This window comes from Rhinoderma darwinii, chromosome 1 (assembly GCF_050947455.1).
Source record: "Rhinoderma darwinii isolate aRhiDar2 chromosome 1, aRhiDar2.hap1, whole genome shotgun sequence".
NCBI lineage: Eukaryota > Metazoa > Chordata > Amphibia > Anura > Rhinodermatidae > Rhinoderma > Rhinoderma darwinii.
The window spans coordinates 90,030,623-90,053,839 of NC_134687.1; the positions used below are offsets into that span (position 1 = coordinate 90,030,623).

Here is a 23,217-nt window from a genome sequence, read left to right on the forward strand (position 1 = left end):
GTGAAAGTGACAGGAGCATGTAAGTGATTGAATGTGCGAAGTAAAGGAAAGATATGAGTCAAAAATAACCCCAAGACAGCGGGCGTGCTGCCTAGGAGCTATGGTGGTACCACACTCTGAGATGGATTTTTTCTGAGTAAAAAAAAAAAACCCCAGTATTTAATTTCCATTCAAATAGATGTAAAATAAACGTAAAAATAACTAAAAGCCATCTATTTATTTTCTCAGGTGATAACAATATACTTGACATCATCAGTCCTCTTCTTTTTAAAAATCTGAGATTTGCAAATCAAGATAAAGAAACCATCTAAGAATACAATATTGTAATATTGCTTATTTTGGGGAAAAAAAAGTTTTGCTTCATGTAAATAACCTAATGTACATTTCTCATCAAGTGTCTCTCATACTTGTTAGTGTTCAATATGCCCTCTCTCTCCCGGTGTGCCTCATGATTTGGAGCGCAGAAATTAGTAGCATTTGTGACAAAATATGTAACATGTATGGTAAAATGATATTCTGTCCATGGTTGACATCTAAATATGAATTAGAGTGTTTATGTGAATTATGCTGGGGATCACAACCCAGCATTTTTTCAGATCTCATGAATTGTGATGAGCAATATTAATTTATATTTTATTATTATATTTCTTTATATATATATTATTTAAGGGGTTTGTTGGTACCAATGGGTGATTATTGTTTATATAGGTTTATTCACTTTTGCGAATTGCCTTACACACACACACACACACACACACACACACACACACACACACACACACACACACACACACACACACATATATATAAATATAACAAAAAAATTATTTATAAAATATATTATTTATTTAGGTGCTATATATATATATATATATATATATATATATACATATATATGCTGTGGTATCGTACAGGATTTTCAGATCACAAGTGGTAACATTGCTCATCTAAATATAGGGTCATTTGGGACTTCATAGAAGTATTAATGGACTTGTATACTTCCATGGGCTCAAACCATCTTTTTGTGACACCTGCTGCTCGTTCTGTACTGTCTGCTGATCTGCGTGTGCGTGGGGTTGTCCGCGGCGCATGCGCGTATTGCGTGGACAGTGGCCACTCCATTTGTCTGGTTTGTTTCACTGTGCATAAGCGGGGAGTATCACGTGTACGTGGTGTCGGCCTCGGCGCATGTGCACTGCATACGAGCGGACGCCACTTTGAGCGGCTGCATGGTGCCCACCGGAGAGAAAGATATGGTGTGTGCACAATCAAGTGCCCTTACTCTTAAGATAATTGTAATTAATATTGTGTCTTTATAAAGTAAAAATATACTTCAAAACAAAAATCACCCCTCAGGAAGCCACATTGTGGCGATACGCGTGGGGCATCCAGTCCCCTCTTCCCCTCTTTGGCTATTACGTAAGTACGCTGTATTTATGCAGAAGGTTTGATGCAACATTTCTTTCATTTATGCTTATATATGAGCAATGTATGCTGAGGGAATTAGGTGGTATTGTGGGGGGTTTTCTGTTGGCTGCTTATCAGGGTGGCAACTCCCAAGAGACTATGTCTAGCATTTATGCTATCTTAAATGTTTTTAACTGTTTATGTGTTTTTTTTACTCTTAATAAAAAATATTTCTGTGGTATACATAGTGATTCTATAGTATTTTTTTGCCTTATGTACATACCCATTTGTGTTTTGTTTTGCATATTGTGGTTTAGAGGGTATGTCGCAATATTTGTGCGGTGCCCGCCAGAGGTAAAATTTTACACCCTGAGATGGAGACGTCAGGTTTAGGTAGGTTAGCAGATGGTCGGAACACAAGGAGCTCAGCTTTAGAAAGATTCAGTTTCAGATAGAGAGAGGACATAATGTAAGAGACAGCGGATAGACAATCACTGTTATTTTGTATTAGAGCAGGGGTGATCTCACGGGAACAGGTATATAATTGGGTGTCATCAGCGTAGAGATGGTAGTGGAAACCAAGTCTGCTCAAGGTTTGTCTAGGGACTGTGTAGAAAGAAAACAGGAGCAGACCTAGGATTAATCCCTGAGGAATCCCGATAGTAAGGGGAAGAGGAGAAGAAGTAGAGCCAGCAAATTACACACTAAGGCGTCGTTCACATCTGCGTTGGGGTCTGACGGGTTCTGACGGAAAGCTCAGACGGAACGTCAGAACGGGACCCCGAACAGACAAAAACTGACACAGACGGAACCAGAGGTTTCCGTTTCCATCACCATTGATTTCAATGTGACAGATCCGGTTCCCATGGTTTCCATTTGTCTCTGTTGTGCACCGGAACCATAGTTTTGTGGGAAGCAATAGCGTAGTCCACTACTGGAGTGCAGTTTAGTGCGCCACCCTTTAGAAAAGGATACAGACGCTCTTGAGAGGGTTCAAAGGCAGTCAGAAAGATCAATAAAAAGGATTGGTGGTCTCTCTTAGGCTGGATTCACACGAGCATGTTACGTCCGTAAAGGACGGAACGTATTTCGGCCGCAAGTCCCGGACCGAACACACTGCAGGGAGCCGGGCTCCTAGCATCATAATTATGTATGACGCTAGGAGTCCGTGTCTCGCTGCGGGACAACTGTCCCGTACTGTAATAATGTTTTCAGTACGGGACAGTAGTTCCACGGAGAGGCAGGGACTCCTGGCGTCGTACATAACTATGATGCTAGGAGCCTGGCTCCCTGCAGTGTGTTCGGTCCGGGACTTGCGGCCGAAATATGTTCCGTCCTTTACGGACGTAACATGCTCGTGTGAATCCAGCCTAATAATGAATGACTGGGAAATTTGGGCTTGCTTAGACTTCGTTCACATTTGCGTCACTGTCCCGTTCTGATGTTCTGTCGGAGCTTCCCGTCAGAACGGGACCCTGAATAGCATAGTCGACTACGCTATTCATTCTGTCAAAACGACAGAACCCTTGCACAACTGAGACAGACGGAAACCATTGGCAGCAGATACGTCAGCATTGAAATCAATGGTGATGCAAATGGAAACCTTTGGTTTCCGTTTGTTTCAGTCGGGGTCCCGTTTTGATGTGAATGAAGCCTTAGCTTGGAAAAATTGTTATCATCTTTATGTATAAATATGTAAATGGTTAATACCTATGCAATGGACTTGGGGGAAATCATTTACATGTGGACAAAAGGGGATTCCATCATCAATAGGAAAGCGTATAGTAAGATTAGTCAAACTTTATAATGTTATATCACAAGATGCAGTAATGGCCAGAATCAACAACAGATTTATGGTATTGGTTTTAAAAGTATTGATTATGATATGTGTATAGTTGAGAACAATGTTCAATTGATCCAGTGAAATTGTCTGACAGCCTTTGTGGGGTCTATAAGAAATGTTATTCTTCCATAAGGCACAATTTGCTGCAGTCACCCAAGGGTTTCGTTTTGCCTCCCTGTGGATTTACAGCTACGTCAGAGAAAGATTAAACTTGATGAAAATTGTTTTTGTATTTTAACCCTAGTAATTATGTAACTATATATTTTTATTTCAGTTTACAATTTATTAAAATCATTGATTGTGAGAACTGTACTATAAATCACTATTAATACGCACTAAGGTAGGAAGACTGGATCTGGCTTGGCGCTGGATGAGTATGAACATAGCATAATTGTGATTACGAGGCATGAAAGTTATATAATCAAAACTGCACAACTACTACAGATAATAGTTATAGGGGAAAATGATTAAGACTGGCGTTTCATACGCCAGTCTTAATAACAAGAACAGTTGGATTAAACTGCAACACATGTCTTAAAGGCGAAAGTCTCTCTTAATAAATGTGTTGCAAGTTTCGGCCGGGTCAAGAGCCTCAATTCATTCCGCCCCATCAGACAAATTAAAAAATAAAAAATACTCTGCTCAGTGCTTCTCTTCTCCCCTCTGGCTACCTCATCACTCCAGCCCCACTCATACAAGGTCCTGACCCTGAGCAGTGTGAGGCAGGGGCATAACTAGGAAAGACCGGGCCCCATAGCAGACTCTTGACTGGGGCCACACAAATCCCCCTTATAGATAGTGCCTCCTGTAGATTGTGCCATACAGCCCCCCTGTAAACAATGCTAAACAGCCCCACCTGTAGACCGTGTCACACCCCACTTGTAGATAGCGCCCCCACCACCCCCTTGTAGATCGTGTCATACAGGCCCCTCCTTAGATATCGCCATAAAGCCCCCCTGTATATAGTGCCATACAGCTCCCCCGTATATAGTGCCACACAGCCCCCTCCCTTGTATATAGTGCTACACTGCCCCCCTTAGTAGATAGTGCCACACAGCCCCCCTTAGTAGAGAGTGCCACACACAGACCCTTGTAGATGATTCCACACATCCCCCTGTAGATAGAGCCACAGCCCTCCCCCTTGTAAATAGTGCCATACAGCCCCCTAGTAGATAGTGCCACACAGCCCCCCTTAGTAGTGACACAGCCCCTTATATATAGTACCACACAGCTCCCCCATGTGTATAGTGCCACACAGCTCCCCTTGTATATAGTGCCACACAGCCCCCCAAGTAATAGAAGGCAATGGTGCATCCGAGAAAGTTGTATTAGCCAGGAGGATGTCAATAAAACATGGAAAGGTGGGTTTGGAGTCAGGACTATGTGACTCTTCAGGATAGCGGCAAGACTCATTAGCCTTTAACCCCTTCATGCAAAATCACGTAACTGTACGTGATGAGGGTTAAGGGGAAGTATGGAGCGAGCTCACGGGCTGAGCTCGCTCCATACACAGCGGGTAACGGCTGTTACACGCAGCCGACACCTCCTTGCAATGAGCGTAATCAAAGTTCACTTTGATTCCGCCCGTTTAACACCTTAAATGCTGCAATCAATCGCGACTGCGGCATTTAAAGTGTTAGAATCAGGGGGTGCCCCCTCAAACTCGCGATCGCGCCCTGCCGCGGCACCATCGGCCGGTCACAATGGTTGCTATGGCAGCCTGGGGGCCGAACAAAAGCCCCCAGGTCCGCCATCTTTGTACTCCTTTGAAGCTCTGCCTCCGGCAGGGCTTCAATGGACACTGTCAGAATCACGATATACTGCAATACATTAGTATCGCAGTATATCATGCAAGCGATCCAACGATCGCTGCTTCAAGTCTCCTAGGGGCACTAATTAAAAAAGTAAAAAACAGTTAAATAAAGATTTTTGTTATGTTCCAAAAACAATAAAGTATTAAAAGTTCAAAAAACCCCCCTTTTCAAATTTTTCCCCTAAATCAATGTTAACATAACTGGTATCGCCGCGTCCATAAAAGTCCGAACTATCACAATATAGCGTTGTTTAACCCGCTCGGTGAATGCTGTAAAAAAATATATATATAAAACAAGCAAATTGCTGTTTTTTGGTCACCTTAGCGCTTCAAAAAAATGAAATAGAAAATGATCAAAAAGTTGCATATACCCCAAAATGGTATCAGTGAAAACTACAGCTCTCCCCGCAAAACTTAAGCCCTCACATCGCTAAATTGATGGAAAAATAAAAAAGGTTATGGCTCTCAGAATACGGCGACACAAAAGTTTTTTTTAATTTAGCAAATGGTTTTATTTTTTTAAAAGTGGTAAAACATAAAAAAAAACATATAAATTTGGTATCACCGTAATCATATCAACCTGTAGAATAAGGTGAATACGTAGTTTTTACCGCATGATGGACGTCGTGAAAACAAAACCCCCCAAAATATGATTTCATCGCTGTTTTTTGCCCATTTCACCCCACAAATATTTTTTTTTTCAGCTTCCCAGTACATTATGCAGTACAATAAATGGTGCCATGAAACAACTACAACTTGTCCCACAGAAAACAAGCCCTGATATGGCTATATAGACGGAAAAATAAAAAAATTATAGCTGTTGAAAGGTGGGGAGAAAGATACAAAAGTGAAAATTTGAAAAAGGGCTGCGTCCTGAAGGGGTTAATGAGTAATTAGCATATAGTTGTGCCGGTTTAAAAGTTGATTTGGTAGATTTTGCTGCATCTAAAAAAAACAACATACATTTGTAAATATTGTCAGGTCATGTATTACCGCATGGTGGCGGTTCAAGGGGTTAAAACTACCAGACAGGTTCCCATTAAATATACAATGAAGAGAAAACAATTCTATCTGCCCTGCAATTTTGTTATTATAAATATATCCTATATAATTACAGCTCCGGAACCAAGCTCATACATATATACAGTATCAGAACCAAGCTCAGTACATATATACTAACAGCTAGATGCCCGAAGGCAAAGAAAGCCCTATTTCCCAACTGTCATATAGAAATAAATGTGTAATGATGGGGGTAGGGAAACAGACAAGTGAGCCCTAATCTACCCGCCACTCAGTCCCTGCCTACTTGCAACGACCCGCCCTAGGCGACGGGGTACAACTGGGCGACGGTCCCTACGCTCAGTAAGTGCACGACAGACAAACAGACAAGGGTACACAAAGCTAAGGGAAATGGGGCAGTTGCCCACGGCAACACCGTGAGCAACAAGAGTGGTGAACGAGCCGAGTCAAACCAGGAGTGTACGAAGTACCAAACGCAGAGCAGGAGAGTAGTGAACAAGCCGAGTCAAACCAGGAGTGTAAGAGGTACCAAACGCAGAGCAGGATAGTAGTCAGTAAGCCAGGGTCAATATGAAGCAGGGTCAAATAGTTCAAGAAGCTGCAGCAGGGCCAGGAAACCACACAAGAAGAATCACAAGCAAGGAGGAATAGGAAAGGCAGGTATAAATAGACAGAGGGCGGGAGCTAGCTCCGTCTGGCCCGGCAGTGATAGGCTCTCCCACTCCTAAGCCTGCCATCCTGAGTGGTGGAAGATGGAGTCAGTCTCACAGACATAGAAGCAGGTGCAGACTGATTACCTATGGGCGTATACACAGAAGCTGTGCCTGTCAGATCCTTTACAATTGATTAAAATAAATACTTTATTAGGCTTTTATAAGCAAACTAAGGAACCACACATATTGAATTAAAATGGTCAATACGAGCTGCTAGAAAATGGAATGTGGCACAATGCGTAGATAATACATGAGTTTAGAACACCTTTCGTGGTTAGTGTCCAGGCTGAGGTCAGTGGCTGCAGAACGCTGAGACTAACTCTCTAGTATTCCGACAATGTATCTAGCAGACAGGCATGAGATTAAAATTGAGAAGCCCCCTCGACATATTTAGCTACAACTGTAGTGTCCTCAGGGGTTACCGGGGCTAATGACGTTAGCCCCGGTAACCCCTGAGGGTTAGTCCTCATTAGCCCCGGTAACCCCTGAGGACACTACAATTCGCTGTTAGTTATTACGTTTGCACCTGCCAACTACCAAGTGTCTCCTTGTATTTCTTCAGTATATATATACAGCACCAGAACAAAGCTCATTACATAAATTTAGCACCCGAACCAAGCTCTGACATATATACACTACCACAACCAAGCTCAGTACATAAATACTGCACTAGAACCAAGCTCAGTACATATATACAATACCAGAACCAAGGTCAGTACATATATACAGCCCCAGAGCCAAGCTCAGTGCATGAATACAGCACCGGAACAAAGCTCCGTACATATCTACATCCCCAGAACAAAGCTCAGTACATATATACAGCACCTGAACAAAGCTCAGTACATAAATACAGCACCAAAAAAAAGCTCAGTACATAAATGCAGCACCAGATCCAAGCTCAATACATAAATACATAACCCAGAACCAAGCTCATACATATATACAGCACCAGAACCAAGCTCAGTACATATATATATACAACAGCAGAACAAATACAGCTCAATTTAGTGCAACCCCTGCCGTATAGGTTTGTACGGCGTAAAACTACAGCTACCAGCATTGTCCGAACAATGGTAAGGATATGCTGGAAGATGCTGTTTCACAAAAAAAAAAAATCATACCACCGATCATCTCGCTGCAGATCATTTAGTGACTACAGTACTGATTAGAGGCAGAATAAACATTTACATTAAGTGACTTACCGGTGACATCTCAGATTCTAGTTCTTTTTCTCTTTTCTTCTCCCTCCGGTCCAGATCTCTATGATGGATTTCTCCCGGCCATAACCCATTTCCGCAGTTTTCCGCTCAGATGTCTTCAGCTTCTCACTTTTAAAACATTTCTGCACCTATAAATGAAGATAAAATTCTCAACGCCTCTAAATATAATAGCGCCATACACTGTGTCCCTGATTATAATAGTACCATACACTGACCCACACACACACACACTGTGCCCCCTGTAGATAGTGCCACCATAGCCCCCCTGTAGATAGTGACCCCCATAGAGCCTCTGTAGATAGTGCCCTACATAGAAGCCCCTGAAGATAGTGCCCCACATACAGACCTCTGTAGTTAGTGCCCACATATGGACTCCAGAGCTGCAAGGCAATAGTGCTAACCACTGAGCCACCGTGCTGCCCTACATATAGCTTCACCTATAGATAGTGCTCCACATATAGCCCACCACTGTAGACAGGGCCCTACATATATCCCCCCTGTAGATAGTGCCCCACTGGTAACTCACCCCTGTATATAGTGTCCCACATATAGCCCATCTCTGTAGATAGTGCCCTACAAATATCTCCCCCTATAGATAGTGCTCCACATATAGCCCACCTCTGTAGATAGTGCCTCACATATAGCTTCCCCTGTATATAGTGTCCCACATATAGCCCACTCCTGTAGACAGTTCCCTACATATAGCCCCCCTGCAGATAGTGCCCCACAGGTAACCCACCCCTGTATATAGTGTCCCACATATAGCCCACCCCTACAGATAGTCCCTACAAATAGCTCCCCCTATAGATAGTGTCCTACCTATAGCTTCCCCTGCATATAGTGCTGAACATTCCCACATATAGACCCCCCCTGTAGATAGAACCCCAACTGTTGATAATTCCATTCACAGTTTTAGTAGAAAAAAAAAAAAAACTTTACATACTCACCCTGATCCCGTTTCCGCACCGTCCGATGGCAATGCAGATCTGCTCTCTTCTGAGCAGTTCTGCTAGAGCTGAATGACACAAGCGGCGTGTCATTGAAAGGCGCTGATTGACAGGGCAGAATGACTTGCCCTTTCAATCAGCGCCTTTCAATCATGGAAGTGGCGCGACAACATCATCACGCCGCTAGTGTCGTTGAAAGGCCCTGAATAGCGGGGCAAGTCATTTTGTCCCGCCAATCCGCGTCATTGTAAGGCGCTGAATGGTCGGGCACGGAACGTGTCCGGCCATTCAGCACTAATGCATGTATTTGAACCTGCGTGCTATAGACGCAGGTACAATTATTGCAATAGACGCAGGTACAATTACTGCAAGAGGGGGTGGCTGTCACTAGCACTGGGGCCCCCCCGGTGCTAGCAACGCCACAGGGCATGAAAGGGCCCGTGCTGCCCGGCCCATAAATGTTAGAGGCTCCGCGGCGTGGGTCCCGTAGTAGCGTTGCTACCGCTGTATAACGGCTGATAGCGACAGGCGGCATGAGCCCCCTCATGCTGTGGGCCCCGTAGCAGACGCTACGGCTGCTACAGCTGTAGTTACGCCACTGGTGTGAGGGCCTTATATGTGGTGCAGCACTTTAATGTCATTAGTGCTGCATCGCATACATTATCCTCATGCTGCCCACCATCATTATGTTGTACGAGCTGCACAGGACTAATGGACTAATGATGTACCAGGAGAGGAGAAGAGAAACCGATAGGTGAGCATAATTTTTTATTTTTTCATTTTAAATGTCCAATGGGGGGAGAGGGGGGGTAGTTTTATTGGGCAGCGGCAAGGTAGGGTGAAATGTACTTCAGCTGGCTTAGATTTCCACTATAATGTAAGTTTTTTTTCCACTCTAATTTTCTGGCCTAAAGTATAATAAATTTGTTGTCCCACTGTGAACACACCTCTTTCTCCACAGCCACGCCCCTTTCCACAAAGGTGGCGAAAGTGGCATGAAAAGGCGAAAAGGCGCAATGGGCCCTTTTGCAACTTTTCTACACCAGAAAACTGACGTAGAAAGGTTGATAAATTACCCCTATACTATGTAGAGACGAAAAAAAAAACACGTAGGCAAAGCCATTTGACAGTTAGGCTACAAGAGATTGGCAAAAATCAAAGATGCAATCCAGAGAATCACACTCCAACAATTAGTTGCTAAATGTAACAGTGGTAGACAATGTCATCTGAGCATATAGAGTTTGTCTGTCTTTTACATGGGTGTGCTGGGGGTATACTACAAAAAGGATTAGCACAATTCTTTGGGCAGATGTGCACCAAAACTGGATATTAAGAGCTAGAAAAAGGTTTTCTGTTCTGATTAATCCAAGTTACTTTAGTATTATGTTGATGGAAGGGCCAGAATGTGTCAGCATGAGCCCATATAGGCATCCTGTGAGTGGTCAAAATGTACTTGCTGGTGTTGGTGTGGTGGTGTAGATAATTGGAATGTGGTGTTATAAGATCAGTTGTGATAAAGGATTATGGCTGATTCTTGCTGATCATCCAGGAAAATTTTTGTATTTTTCAAAAATTAATAAGATAGCAATCTTGGCAGTAAATGGCCAAGATTCAGTGGTTTCTCTATACGTTAAGTCACATAGGGATTATTCTTGTATTGACTTACACATTCATTTGCTAATTTGCTGGACACTGAACAGCTAATACCCTAATGGCCTCTCCGCCCAAAAGTCTTGACTAAGTCCCCAATTCTTTACAATTATTTACAATACTTTTTTTTTTTTTTTAACTTCCCTATGCTTCATAAATGCCAATGTTTTGATCGCCTTAAGGAAAAGAATGAGTTAAATGGACCAACATTTTAGCCCTGGCTCTAAAACTACCTCTTTTCAGAGTCCTCTCAGCACCTGCAGGATATTTGCACATACATAAATAAATAAATTAACAATGAATAAATAATTTTAATCCTGCCACCTTTAAGATTTGATCCTTTGGCACTGGCTGTGTGTTTGTCAATCCCTAAATCTTTTTGATACAGTCCTGAGATACTTGGTGTCTGTCAGGCAAATTTTGGGTATTGTTTTCGCTTGATTAGTTCTGTATGACCAAGGGTTGCCCTCAAAATACACATCACTCATCAGAACTTGGAAAGGCCTCCTTGCTTTTTAAAGGGATGCAAAGTGCCTTCCATTCCTCCGGACAAAAGCCTGGGAGGTTTGCCGCATTTGGCCTTGTCAAGGCGCCCGTATTGCTCACTGAAGCGGAGATAAAGCTCATTAGGGTACTCTTCTAATTCTACGTACTTGCTATTGGCTGTCAAGGAAGAATGACTCTACTGTATGTTTTTTAGCCAGGCCAAGTGCCTCATACAGCATGAAACTGCAGCACCCTAACTCTATACAGTATGGTATCTATCTATATACTGTATGTCATTTCCAAAACATATTCTCCCATCTTGTCACAACAGAATAAAGCTAGACATGTGTGGTCATTTCAAGCTACATCAATGCAGCTTTAGGCATTGAGTTCTCTCTCCTTATGTCTAAGGGTATGTTCACACGCACTGTTTTCAGACGTAATTCGGGCGTTTTACGCCTTGAATTACGCCTGAAAAAATGGCTCCATTACTCCTACAAACACCTGCCCATTGCTTTCAATGGGTTTTACAATTTTCTGTTCCCACGAGGTGTAATTTTACGCGTTTCGCTGTCAAAAGACGGCGCGTAAAAAGACGCCCGCGTCAAAGAAGTGTCCTTGAGTAAGGACTTTTGTTTTGCGGGATGAGCTGTAGTTTTTACTGGTATTATTTTTGGGTACATATGACTTTGTGAACACTTTTTGTTCCATTTTTTTTGAGAGCTAAGGTGACCCTGTGTCACGATCTAGGGGTATGTGGACCCACTAGGCCGCTCCGCCTTAGCGGAGAGGCAGCTTACCAACTCAGTCTACACACAAAGTCTATGGTAGGAGTGTAGCACACGGGTACCTGGGATCGTCTGGATTGCGGCAAGGGCTCTGTCACAGATGGGGCTGGAGGTGATGGGTTGCGCCAGACGTGGGGGATGGTATCTGGGATAACAGGCGTCAGCCGACGTGGAGTATTCCAGCAGGCGAGACAAGGTACGGCTTAGATACTATACAGGCTCGGAACAAGGCACAGCACGTGATACAGGAAATAGGAGGCAGGACAAGGGAACACTGGGAACAGGAAAAATACTAAGGGACCAATTGCAATACAGACATGAGAAATCCACAGGATATTTCATAAGTCAGATAGATGTGGGTCCCTATCTCCATAACAGGGCCCCCTAAACCCCGTTCAGACGCTGTGTGTTGCGGCTGAATGAGGTGTTTTCCGACCATACGCTGTTTTCGTAACTCCAATAGTAGTGAATGGCAGTTACAGAAGCAGCGTAGCATACGAGCTATGTTGTTTCCGTAACTACCATTAAGTTCTATTAGACTTACGGAAACAGCGTAGCTCAGCGAGTTACGCTGTTTACGTAACTCACGACCATATAACATTTTTCATAGTCGGAGTTTACCTAATTCAGCCGCAACACACGGGTTTAGGGGGCCCAGTTCTGGAGATCGGTACGGGTCCCAGAGGTGGGACACGCATCTATCTGACATTTATGACATATCCTGTGGATATCCTCAGAAAAAGCATGGTTGAACAGCATCACACGTCTCCCAAATTTCAATCAATATATTCCTTTATTGGTCAAACATCCAGTAAAAAATTGCATTTTTTACTGGATGTTTGACCAATAAAGGAATATATTGATTGAAATTTGGGAGACGTGTGCAGCTGTTCAACCATACTTTTTCTGAGGATTACATTACGTCAGACTGGGTTTGTCTGATTTTACAGCGTGACACCGCTCCTGATATCCGGATTTGTGCGGCTTCAAATATTTTATTTTTTTTAAATATCCTGTGGATAGGTCATAAATGTCTCTCGTGGGAAAACCCCTTTAATACAGAGTATATTGGAAAATTGTATAACATTTTAAAAAAAACAAAAACATTTGCTGAGACCGGACAACTCATTTAACCCCTTCCCTCTTTAGCCACTTTTGACCTTCCTGACAGAGCCTCATTTTTCAAATCTGACATGCTTCACTTTATGTGGTAATAACTTCTGAATGCTTTCACCAATCCAAGCGATTCTGAGATTGTTTTCTCGTGACAAATTGGACTTTATGTTACTGGCAAAAATTGCTCGATACATTCAGTATTTAAATGTGAAAAACACCAAAATTTAGCGAAAAATTGCAAAAATTAGCATTTTTCTAAATTTCAATGTATCTGCTTGTAAGTCAGGCAGTTATACCACACATAATAGTTGCTAATTAACATCCCCCACATGTCTACTTTAGATTGGCATCGTTTTTGTAACATTCTTTTCTTTTTCTAGGACGTTACGAGGCTTGGAACTTTAGCAGCTATTTCTCACATTTTCAAGAAAATGTCAAAAGGCTATTTTTGCAGGGGCCAGTTCAGTTGTGAAGTGGCTTTTAGGGCCTTATATATTAGAAACCTCCAAAAAGTCACCCCATTTTAAAAACTTCACCTCTCAAAGTATTCAAAACAGCATTTAGAAAGTTTCTTAACCCTTTACACGTTTCACAAGAATTAAACCAAACTAGAGGTGAAATTTACAAATTTCATTTTTTGTTGTTGCAGAAATTAATTTTTAATCCATTTTTTTTGTAACACAAAGTTTTACCAGAAATACGCAACTAAATATTTATTGCCCAGGTTCTGCAGTTTTAGGAAATATCCAACATGTGGCTCTAGTGTGCTTATGGACTGAAACACAGGCCTCAGAATTAAAGTAGCACCTAGAGGATTTTGGACACTCCTTTCTATTAGAATATATATTTTAGGCACCATGTCAGCTTTGAAGAGCTCTTGTGGTATCAAAACAGTGGAAACCCCCCAAAAGTGACCCCATTTGGGAAACTAAACCCCTCGAGGAATTTATTTAGGGTTATAGTGAGCATTTTAACCGGACAATTTTTTTGCAGAAATTTTTGGAAGTAGGCCATGAAAATTAAAATCTACATTCTTTCAAATAGATTTTCTTTCAGCTAATTTTTTAAAAATGAGATTTTTCAATAGATATGCCAATATGTGGTGCCCAGCTTGTGCCACCATAACAAGACAGCTCTCTAATTATTATGCTGTGTCACGAAGGGTCTGTGGACCCACTGGGCCGTACCGCTTTGGCGGTAGGGCAGCTGGCCAACAGGGCGCAGGTCACAGTCTATGGTATATAGGGTACCTGTGACAGCACGGACAGTAGCTTGGCAGGAACTAGGCAGCGGGTGGACGTCAGGCGTGGAGAAACAGGCAAGCATGGTATCCAGAACAGCACGATTATAGCAAGCACGGCACTAGATCAGGATACAGGTACAGGAACGGGAACAGGAACACTGGGTGCAGAAAACACTAGGGGACCAATTTGCATAGACAGACTAAGGGATACACAAAAACGCTCAGGCATAGAACTAGGGGGCTGGACCCCTCTTATAGTCCAGTGTACTAACGGGTCAAAGTTCGTCCATACGGTCCGGTGCGCGCGCTGCCCCTTTAAGAGCACCCTACGGGATCCGGCAGAGGTGAGTGGACGCGAGCGCTGGCGTCTCTTGAGGAGGAGGCTGGGGCCAGCGCTTGCCGACTCGTGGCTGCGGCTGTCAGGGGAAGGTTGGAGGTGACAGCCCGCAGCCACGGACATTACATGCTGTGTTTCCCGGTTTTAGAATCACCCTACATAGGGCCCTAATCTTTTGCCTGGACATTTGACGAGGCCCAGAAGTGAGAGAATACCATGCGAAATTGAGGCCTAATTTGGCGATTTACACAGAATTGGTTCACAATTGCAGAGGCTCTGATGGGAAATAATAAAAGAAACCTCCCAGAAGTGATCCCATTTTAGAAACTACACCCCTCAAGGCATTTATTAAGGGGTGTAGTGAGCATTTTCACCCCACATGTCTTTTCCATAAATAAATGTGCTGCGTATGGTGCAAAGTAAAAAATTAACATTTTTCCCCAGAATTGCCAATTCAGTGGCAAGTATGTCGTGCCCAGCTTATGCCACTGTAGACACACACCCCAAAAATTGTTAAAAGGGTTCTCCAGGCTATGGCAGTGCCATATATGTGGAAGTAAACTGCTGTTTGGGCTCAGATGGGTGGGAGCGCCATTTGGCTTTTGAAGCGTAGATTTTGCTTGGTAGTAGTTTTGTTTGAGTATTGCTGGTGTTTCAGTTTATAATTTGGGGGCACATGTAAGCTGGGCAGAGTACATCAGGGGCATAGTAAGGGGGTATAATAATGGGGTAAACAATAAAATAATCCATAGATGTGTGTTACGCTGTGAAGCAATCATTTCTGCACAGGCCGGTGTCGCACTGATAAACGGTGTCTTTACTTATCCCCCTTTTGCTCCACACTCCGCACCTTTGCAGTTTGGGGAATTTTGCTAGGAAGTGTTGTCCTGGTATAATACGGGCACCCTCGCTTCTAGCAGATATGTTTGGGCCCCCCCCTTCCTGGTTCCCTAATTTTAGGGCTACGATAAATCACCTCTTGAAACAGACGAAATGTTCCCCTCTGATCTGCACAACTGCATGTTTTTTATTTCCTGACTTATGGAAGCCTTAACTAATTTTTTCATAGATGTAGTGGTATGAGGGCTGTTTTTTTGCGGGTCGAGCTGTAGTTATTATTTGTACCATTTTGGGGTACATGCGACTTTTTGATCACTTTTTATCCTATTTTTTTGAGAGGTAAGGTCACCAAAAACTGCAATTCTGCCATAGTTTTTTAGGGTGGAAGAGCATTCACCATGCGTTATAAATTACATGTTACCTTTATTCTTCGGGTTCGTACGATTCCGGCGATACCTAATTTAAAGCACTTTTTTATGTTTTACAACTTTTTGCACAATAAAATTAGTTTTGTAAAAAGAATGTATTTTTTCTGTCACCATGTTGTGAGAACCATAACTTTTTAATTTTTTCGTCGACGGAGCTGTATGAGGGCTTGGTTTTTGAGAAACGAGCTATAGTTTTTATAGGCACCATTTTTGGATACATGCGACTTTTTGATCACTTTTTATTTCAATTTTTGTAGGGAAAAGTGACCCAAAAACAGAATTTCTGGCAACATTTTTTACGTTTTTTTTTACGCCGTTTTCGCGTGGAATAAATAACATAATATTTTTATAGTTTAGGCCGTTACGGTCGTGGCGATACCAAATATGTATGGTTTATTTTGTTTTTTTTCAATAATAAAGGACTTGATAAGGGAAAAAGGGCGATTGTGTTTTATTTTATTACTTAAAATTTTTATATTTTTTACAACTTTTTTTCAAATTTTTTTTTTCACTTTTTTTTACACTTTACTTTAGTCCCACTGCGGGACTTGAATGTCCAACTGTCAGATTTTTTTTTTCTAATACATTGCACTACCTATTACGGGGCATAATCGGCTTCCGTAATGGCAAACAGGAGGTCATTGTTAGGTCTCCTGGTGTCATAATAGCAGTCGGCAGTCATGCGATTGCAGGGCACAGCTGCCGATCTGCTAGCAACCACAAAGATGCAGTGATTGGATCCAATCGCTGCATCTGAGGGGTTAGTGGCAGGGATCGGAGCTAGCTCTGGTTCCTGCCATTACAAGTGGATGTCAGCTGTAACATACAGTTGATATCCACCGCTGATGATGTCGGCTCATCTCCGACACGGCACTGAAAACCAATCCAGCAAAATCTGCGCTCCAAAATCCAAAAGGCGCTCCTTCCCTCCTGAGCCTTGCTGTGGGTCCCAACATCAGTTTACGACCACATATGGGGTATTGCCGTAATCGGGAGAAATTGCTTTACAAATGTTGGGGTGCTTTTTCTCCTTTATTCCTTGTAAAAATGAAAAAATTCTATGTTTCCACAGAAAAATAGGTGATTTTCATCTTCACAGACTAATTCCACTAAATTCTGCAAAAAAACGGTGGGGTCAGAATGCTAACTATACCCCTACAAAAATGCATTGAGGGGTGTAGTTTCCTAAATGGGGTCACTTTTGGGGGGTTTCGACTGTTTAGGTACCACAAGACCTCCTCAAACCTGACATGGTGCCTAAAATATATTCCCAAAAAAACGAGGCCCCAAAATCCACTGGGTGCTCCTTTGCTTCTGAGACCTGTGCTTCAGTCCATTAGGACACTAGGGCCACATGTTGGATATTTCTAAAATCTGCAGAATCTGGGTAATAAATATTGAGTTGCGTTTTTCTGGTAAAACCTTCTGTGTTACAGCTTTTTTTTTCATTACAAATTAATTTCGGCAAAAAAAATGAAATTTGTAAATTTCACCTCTACTTTGCCTTAATTCCTCTGAAACACCTAAAGAGTTAAAATACTTTCTGAATGTGGTTTTGAATACCTTGAGGGGTGCAGTTTTCAAAATGGGGTGATTTATGGGGACTTTCTAATATATAAGGCCCTCAGAGCCACTTCAGAACTGAACTGATCCCTGAAAAAATGGCCTATTGAAATTTTCTTGAAAATATGAGAAATTGCTGCTAAAGTTCTAAGCCTTGTAACGTCCTAGAAAAATAAAAGTACGTGAAAAAAAATGATGCAAACATAAAGTAGACATATGGAGGATGTTAACTAGTAACTATTTTGTGTGGTATTACTATCTGTTTTACAAGCAAACACATTTATATTTAGAAAAATGGTAATTTTTGCAAATTTTTGCTAAAATTTGACGTTTTTCACAAATAAATATTGAATTTATCGACCAAATTTTTTCACTAACATAAAGTACAATATGTCACGAGAAAACAATCTCAGAATCGCTTGGATAGGTAAAAGCGTTCTGGAGTTATTACCACATAAAGTGACACATGTCAGATTTGAAAAAATCATCTGTGTCCACAAGGCCAAAACAGGCTGTGTCCTAAAGGGGTTAAGGACCCTGATCGCCGGCCATAAATACACAGCCAGCAGTCGGGAACCGGTTAAGCCCTGTGTCTGGCAGGGCTTAATAGGTGCACAAAGATGGCGGACCTGGGGGTCTTCATTAGACATAACAACTACATCCACTTCACACACTACACAGACACACTACACGCTTACTAGTTTTATCCCTCCTCCATCTGCAGTGCTAAGGTTCAGGACCTTGATCATGTGACTGTGATATCACCCCTTAGTTGTGGTTTTGTGGCAAAAATGCAGCAGTATTGCTTTGATTTTTGTAAAATCACTGCAGTTTTTAAAACCCTTATGGGTAGGTATATACAAGGCTGGTGTTCTGTCCCTGATGGAGGCAGCCAAAGCCCCCTGTATGGTGGAGCCCCCGGGGCACGTGCTATATAAATAAAGGTTATTATTGTTTTTGTGGCAGCCATCTATTTCCACATGAAACAATAATCACATCATCAAAGTATATTGATGCATGTGAAGACATTATTTACTACAAAATTATGTTGCAGATTTTGTTGCACTGACTCAGCTTTCTGGTGAAAACTTTTAAAATGAATTCCTTGTTTTTCTGGTATTCGGCCCTTAAGAGCAGCACACACTTTGTATATATAGTATCCTTATTATTAATAGTTCATGAAGTTCTGAAATGCCATATTGACAGCTGCTAAATAATCTGTATTTTTAGATATTTTATACACTTTTTTTGTTTTATTCTTATATTATTAGTTAGTATAAAGTGTCTTCCATTTTATGAGTCTTAAAATTTTTCTTTCTTTCTTCGTAGACGAGGGGTGCCAAGTCTTTTTGACCAACGATCCATAGGAAGCTCAGCATTTGAAGAGGATAAGGAGCATGGACTTGGGAGAACACCAGAACAAGTAAATATTAATTATCTTCTTGTGAGAAGAAGGGTTCTGGGAATATATGTGAGAAAAATATATATTTGACCATGATATGTAATTACAGATTTCTAGTAGATGTGAAGACTACGTTTTTACACAATGTTATTTTACGTCCAACATTCTGTGCTGATTACTTTCTAAATAGCAGGCAGAGCTCAGTTTTTCTAATACAGGGTTCCTGCACAGCCATAGAGTTAAATGATAACATTATGGCTGCCTGCAATCACCAGTAGGGCGAGTTTAGGAGCTTACTGCATACTGCGTTATTATTGAATTCAATTTATAAACAGTATGCAGTAAGCCCTTACCTCCCCCTAGTGGTGGCTGCAGACAACTAGAAATTTATAATTTATATCTATGGATTAGATCTACTATGAAACACCAAGCTTAGCTATCTGCTCAGATATGACGCACGCCTCTTAATAAATCTGTTGCATCTTCCCACTGGCTCTGTGATGCAACGACCACAGCCATGCACCAATCATACCCCAGTTCTCAATGGACATAAAATTAAAAATACGTTTACACTGCTCCTCACGGCTCCTCTTCTACCCTCCATGTCCCCTCAACTCCCTCAGCGTGCCGCGCATCTCATACCAGGTCCTGACTCCAAGCAGCATCAGGGCCTAATGCAACATCCTGATGCGATTTTTTAATGCCAGAATGCCCCAAATCAGAGTGCCAGACAGAGTGTCCCAATAAATTGTACTAGACAGTATTTTGAAATAAAAAAAAAAAAATTCTCACCTTTTCCTTGCTCCAGCATCTCCACCAGAAAACGACATGTGAGAATCAATCGACACTAACTGCAGCCATGATAGATAATGTTCTTTTTTTTTTTTTTTTTTTTTTAAAGTTGTTTAAGATTATTAGAAGCTTCATTCATAAGAACTATGCAGCAGTAGAGAAGGAATTTGAGGATCTGGATGAAATGAATTCAAGACGACTAACTCAGGACGCTATGTTCTTCCTTTTAAAGCGGTATGTGTCAAACATATACATAGGAAGTTTGAGAGATGCTTAATTACTGTACTTCATTAATGACTGGACTATTTTAGTACGTTATTGCTAAAGGAATCTGCGACAAACTACATCTGCAGGAATGGATATGTAGTGTCACTAATCTCTGTATAATCGCCAGGTTCTGACATTAGAATGTTATGTTTATACAAACAGATCCTATATCAGTCATTAAAATTTCTTACAAATAATTAAATTCCCTCAGATAGCAAATGTTTCCTAATAGTTTATGAATTTAATTCACAAAAAAAATCCTTTCAGGACTGGAAACATCAATATAAAAAAGTATTAAGTCTAAGGCTACATTTAGACGAGCGTGTTCAACCTCGGACGTGAAATACTAACGGTTTTCACATCCAAGGTGCAACCGTGCGGGATGCGTTATCACGGTTCCCCATAGACTTGAGTCTATGGCGGGATGTGTGAAAAAAATACATGTCCTATTTTTCCACGGACCCTTCACACGCTCCGTTGAGACAATGGCCGTGTGAACAGCCCCATTCAAATACATGCGTTCGTGTGACGGCCGTTGTTTTAACGGCCGTCACACAGACGAGTTACACGCTCGTCTGAATGAGCCCTTACAAAGCATCTGAGAAGAAATGTATTCAAGTTTTAGATATATTCTGGGTTATTATTAATACTCTGGTATGCATTAAAGGGAATGTCTCATATATTTCGTTTTAGCTTCATTAATAAAAATGTTAGTTTGTAGAAGAGAAATAATGTGTTTGTTCTTTTTTTTTTTTTTTTTAATGTTGAAAACTTTATTTATTATTTTTTTTAATTCTCTGGGGTGGCCATATTATTAGCAAACTCTTCCTTATTCTATTGTCTATTTGGAGTCAGTTGAGAGGGAAATGACAAGGATTATTACAGCCACCTACCCCAGAGACTAGGGAGTGACAGGGGAGATGCATATAAAGCCTTATCTGTATATATACTGTTCCTTTTTTGCCTTGTGCACACGCTCTCCGATCTCCACGTCTTGCTGGGACACTGTTCGTAGCTGATTGGACAGTGTCACAGCCATGTTACGTGCCCCCTTGCCAATTACCGCCCCTTTGACAGTTCAGGGGATTATTTAAATATTGTGCCCAAATATAACGGCACCGATATCTAAGTAACGGAGGAGGATAGGAAAAAAAAAATTAAGTGCCCCAGGGTTTGTGCAGCCCTCCCCATTACATGCTGCACATGTATGGGGAGGTGAAAGGTTCTCTTTATGTCACTTTCTTAAGATACAGTCCCTTTTAAAACTATGATATAATCTTATATCCCTTTACCTTTCCTATATTAGCTACATAATATACTTTTAGTCTTGTGGTTTACTTAATTGAAAATATTCCAGACGTGGGCCACATTTATTGTGAAGTTAACTCCAGATTTTGGCGCAAACTGCACCAAAAAAAGGCATAAATATGTGTCAAAATTTGTAAGTTCTCTCGTTGTTTGCTAAATTTGGAAAATGACAAGAAAAGGGGACTTGGTTTCCAAGAAGACGTAATTTAGCCACAATTATTGAGAAAAATCTGTAAATATGGCCTAAATTTTGTCAGACAGTTCAAAATGCGCCACATTTATTAAGAGATATATGCCTTTTAATAAACTTGGCACAAATTACCCCAACTATCTCATTTAATTGTAAAATATGACATTCTTAGTGAATATAGGCCATTAATTTTTTGCCATTATAATGCTAAGGCTGCTTCCACAAGAGTGTAATACGGGTGTTTCTTTGTGTCTGTATTGCGGACGCAACTCCCGTACCTCCCGCTGTTCATCAGAACCGGAGTTAGAGCACCCTAGGCTTCTATGGGGCTCTAACTCTGGTTCTCACGAACGGCGTGAGATCCAGGTCTTGTGTCCATAATACAGGCACATAAAAAGCCTTCGTATTTATATAATATACAATGTCAGAAACTTCATGTGACATGCTAACACAAACCAAAAATCTCAAGCAATACATGTATCTAAACTATGCACAATCACAACTGTTAAATGACAGTACTTCCTGTTTTAGATTATATACTTTCTATTTTATTTGACTTTTTCCTATATTATATTTTGTATTATTTCTTAAAGATTTGACATTCAGCCAAGAGTCACTCGAGGGGAGATCCGCAGACTTTGGAGTACATTTATCACCAACCAGGACAAAACTCTCGACTACCTAGAGTTTGTGAGACATTTTGGATACTCCCCCAAATCTGCATGCTATCCAAATGCAAAGATCAGCCCCCCAAAGAAAGGAGATGGAGATTTTAAGATACGATCTAAAAAGCTGAATTGTGACTCTGACATACTTATAGATAATGTTCGTGCAAAGGTAAAGACCATTAACAATTATCATCAATAATAGTTGAGGACAGATCTAAGAGTATAGAGCATGTGTAAAACCAAGGGCTCAACTACAAGGGTAGTAGGGATGGCAGCTGATATGGGACCTAGTATCTGAGGGATCTCAACTCCAAAGTGAAAGCAGGGCGGTGTCCAGAGAACTGCATTGCTGACCAAAAGCATATGTCCCCCCTCTCACAGAAAAAAAGTTATCTATATACACATTCAGTTGTTAAATCATACCACTATACCAGTTTAAATATTACCTGCATACTGTTATTGAACACAATTCACTATTATAAGACCAATAATAACACATTATAAGGTCCAAATAATACCGCCACACCATAACCACATAGTAAATGAATAATACCCCCATGCTGTTACAGAATAAAGACCACTATACAAAGACCAATATTACCACCATATAGTGACCATATAGTGGTAGATGCCAGTTATACACAGGAGCTCTGCAGTTGATATAAGTTATTACATCACTTTCATATCCAGTGACTCACAGGTGATGTTTTCTCTGATTACAGTCGTTCACTTTCCCTTTTTTCCTCCATCTGGCCCAGACCACTGTAATGACTTAGTCCCTGCAGAATTTGCCACACAGACATGTTGGTTTCTCACTTTTCCAGCACCCTCCCCACATATACCCCATCCTCTAAAGAAACTCGTAATCCACAGTGCCCCATATGGTAATAATGATCCCTTAGTGCTCAACACAATAAGAGTGCCCCATCAGTAATCGTACCCCATTTGTGCCCCCATAAGGGCATAATGCCCCTTTTGTGACCCCTGTAGATAGTGCCACAGTGGCAATGTAGATAGCCACGCACAGCCCTCTGTAGACAGTGCCAGACACAGAGCCCCCTGTAGTTAGTGCCACACACACAGCCCCCTGTAGTTAGTGCCACACACACAGCCACCTGTAGTTAGTGCCACACACACAGCCCCCCATAGGTAGTGCCACACACACAGCCCACTGTA

The 23,217-nt window shown here is 41.5% G+C and overlaps 1 protein-coding gene across 1 annotated transcript in view; it reads left to right on the forward strand.

The window, feature by feature from the left end:
* Nucleotides 1-23,217, forward strand: part of LOC142736331 (EF-hand calcium-binding domain-containing protein 6-like) — a 159,577-nt gene that overhangs the window by 97,831 nt on the left and 38,529 nt on the right. Inside the window, exons 14-16 of the mRNA XM_075849637.1 lie at nt 18,744-18,837; nt 19,718-19,842; nt 21,967-22,210. Coding sequence (XP_075705752.1) covers nt 18,744-18,837; nt 19,718-19,842; nt 21,967-22,210 — 463 coding nt within the window. The remainder of the gene's footprint in view (nt 1-18,743; nt 18,838-19,717; nt 19,843-21,966; nt 22,211-23,217) is intronic.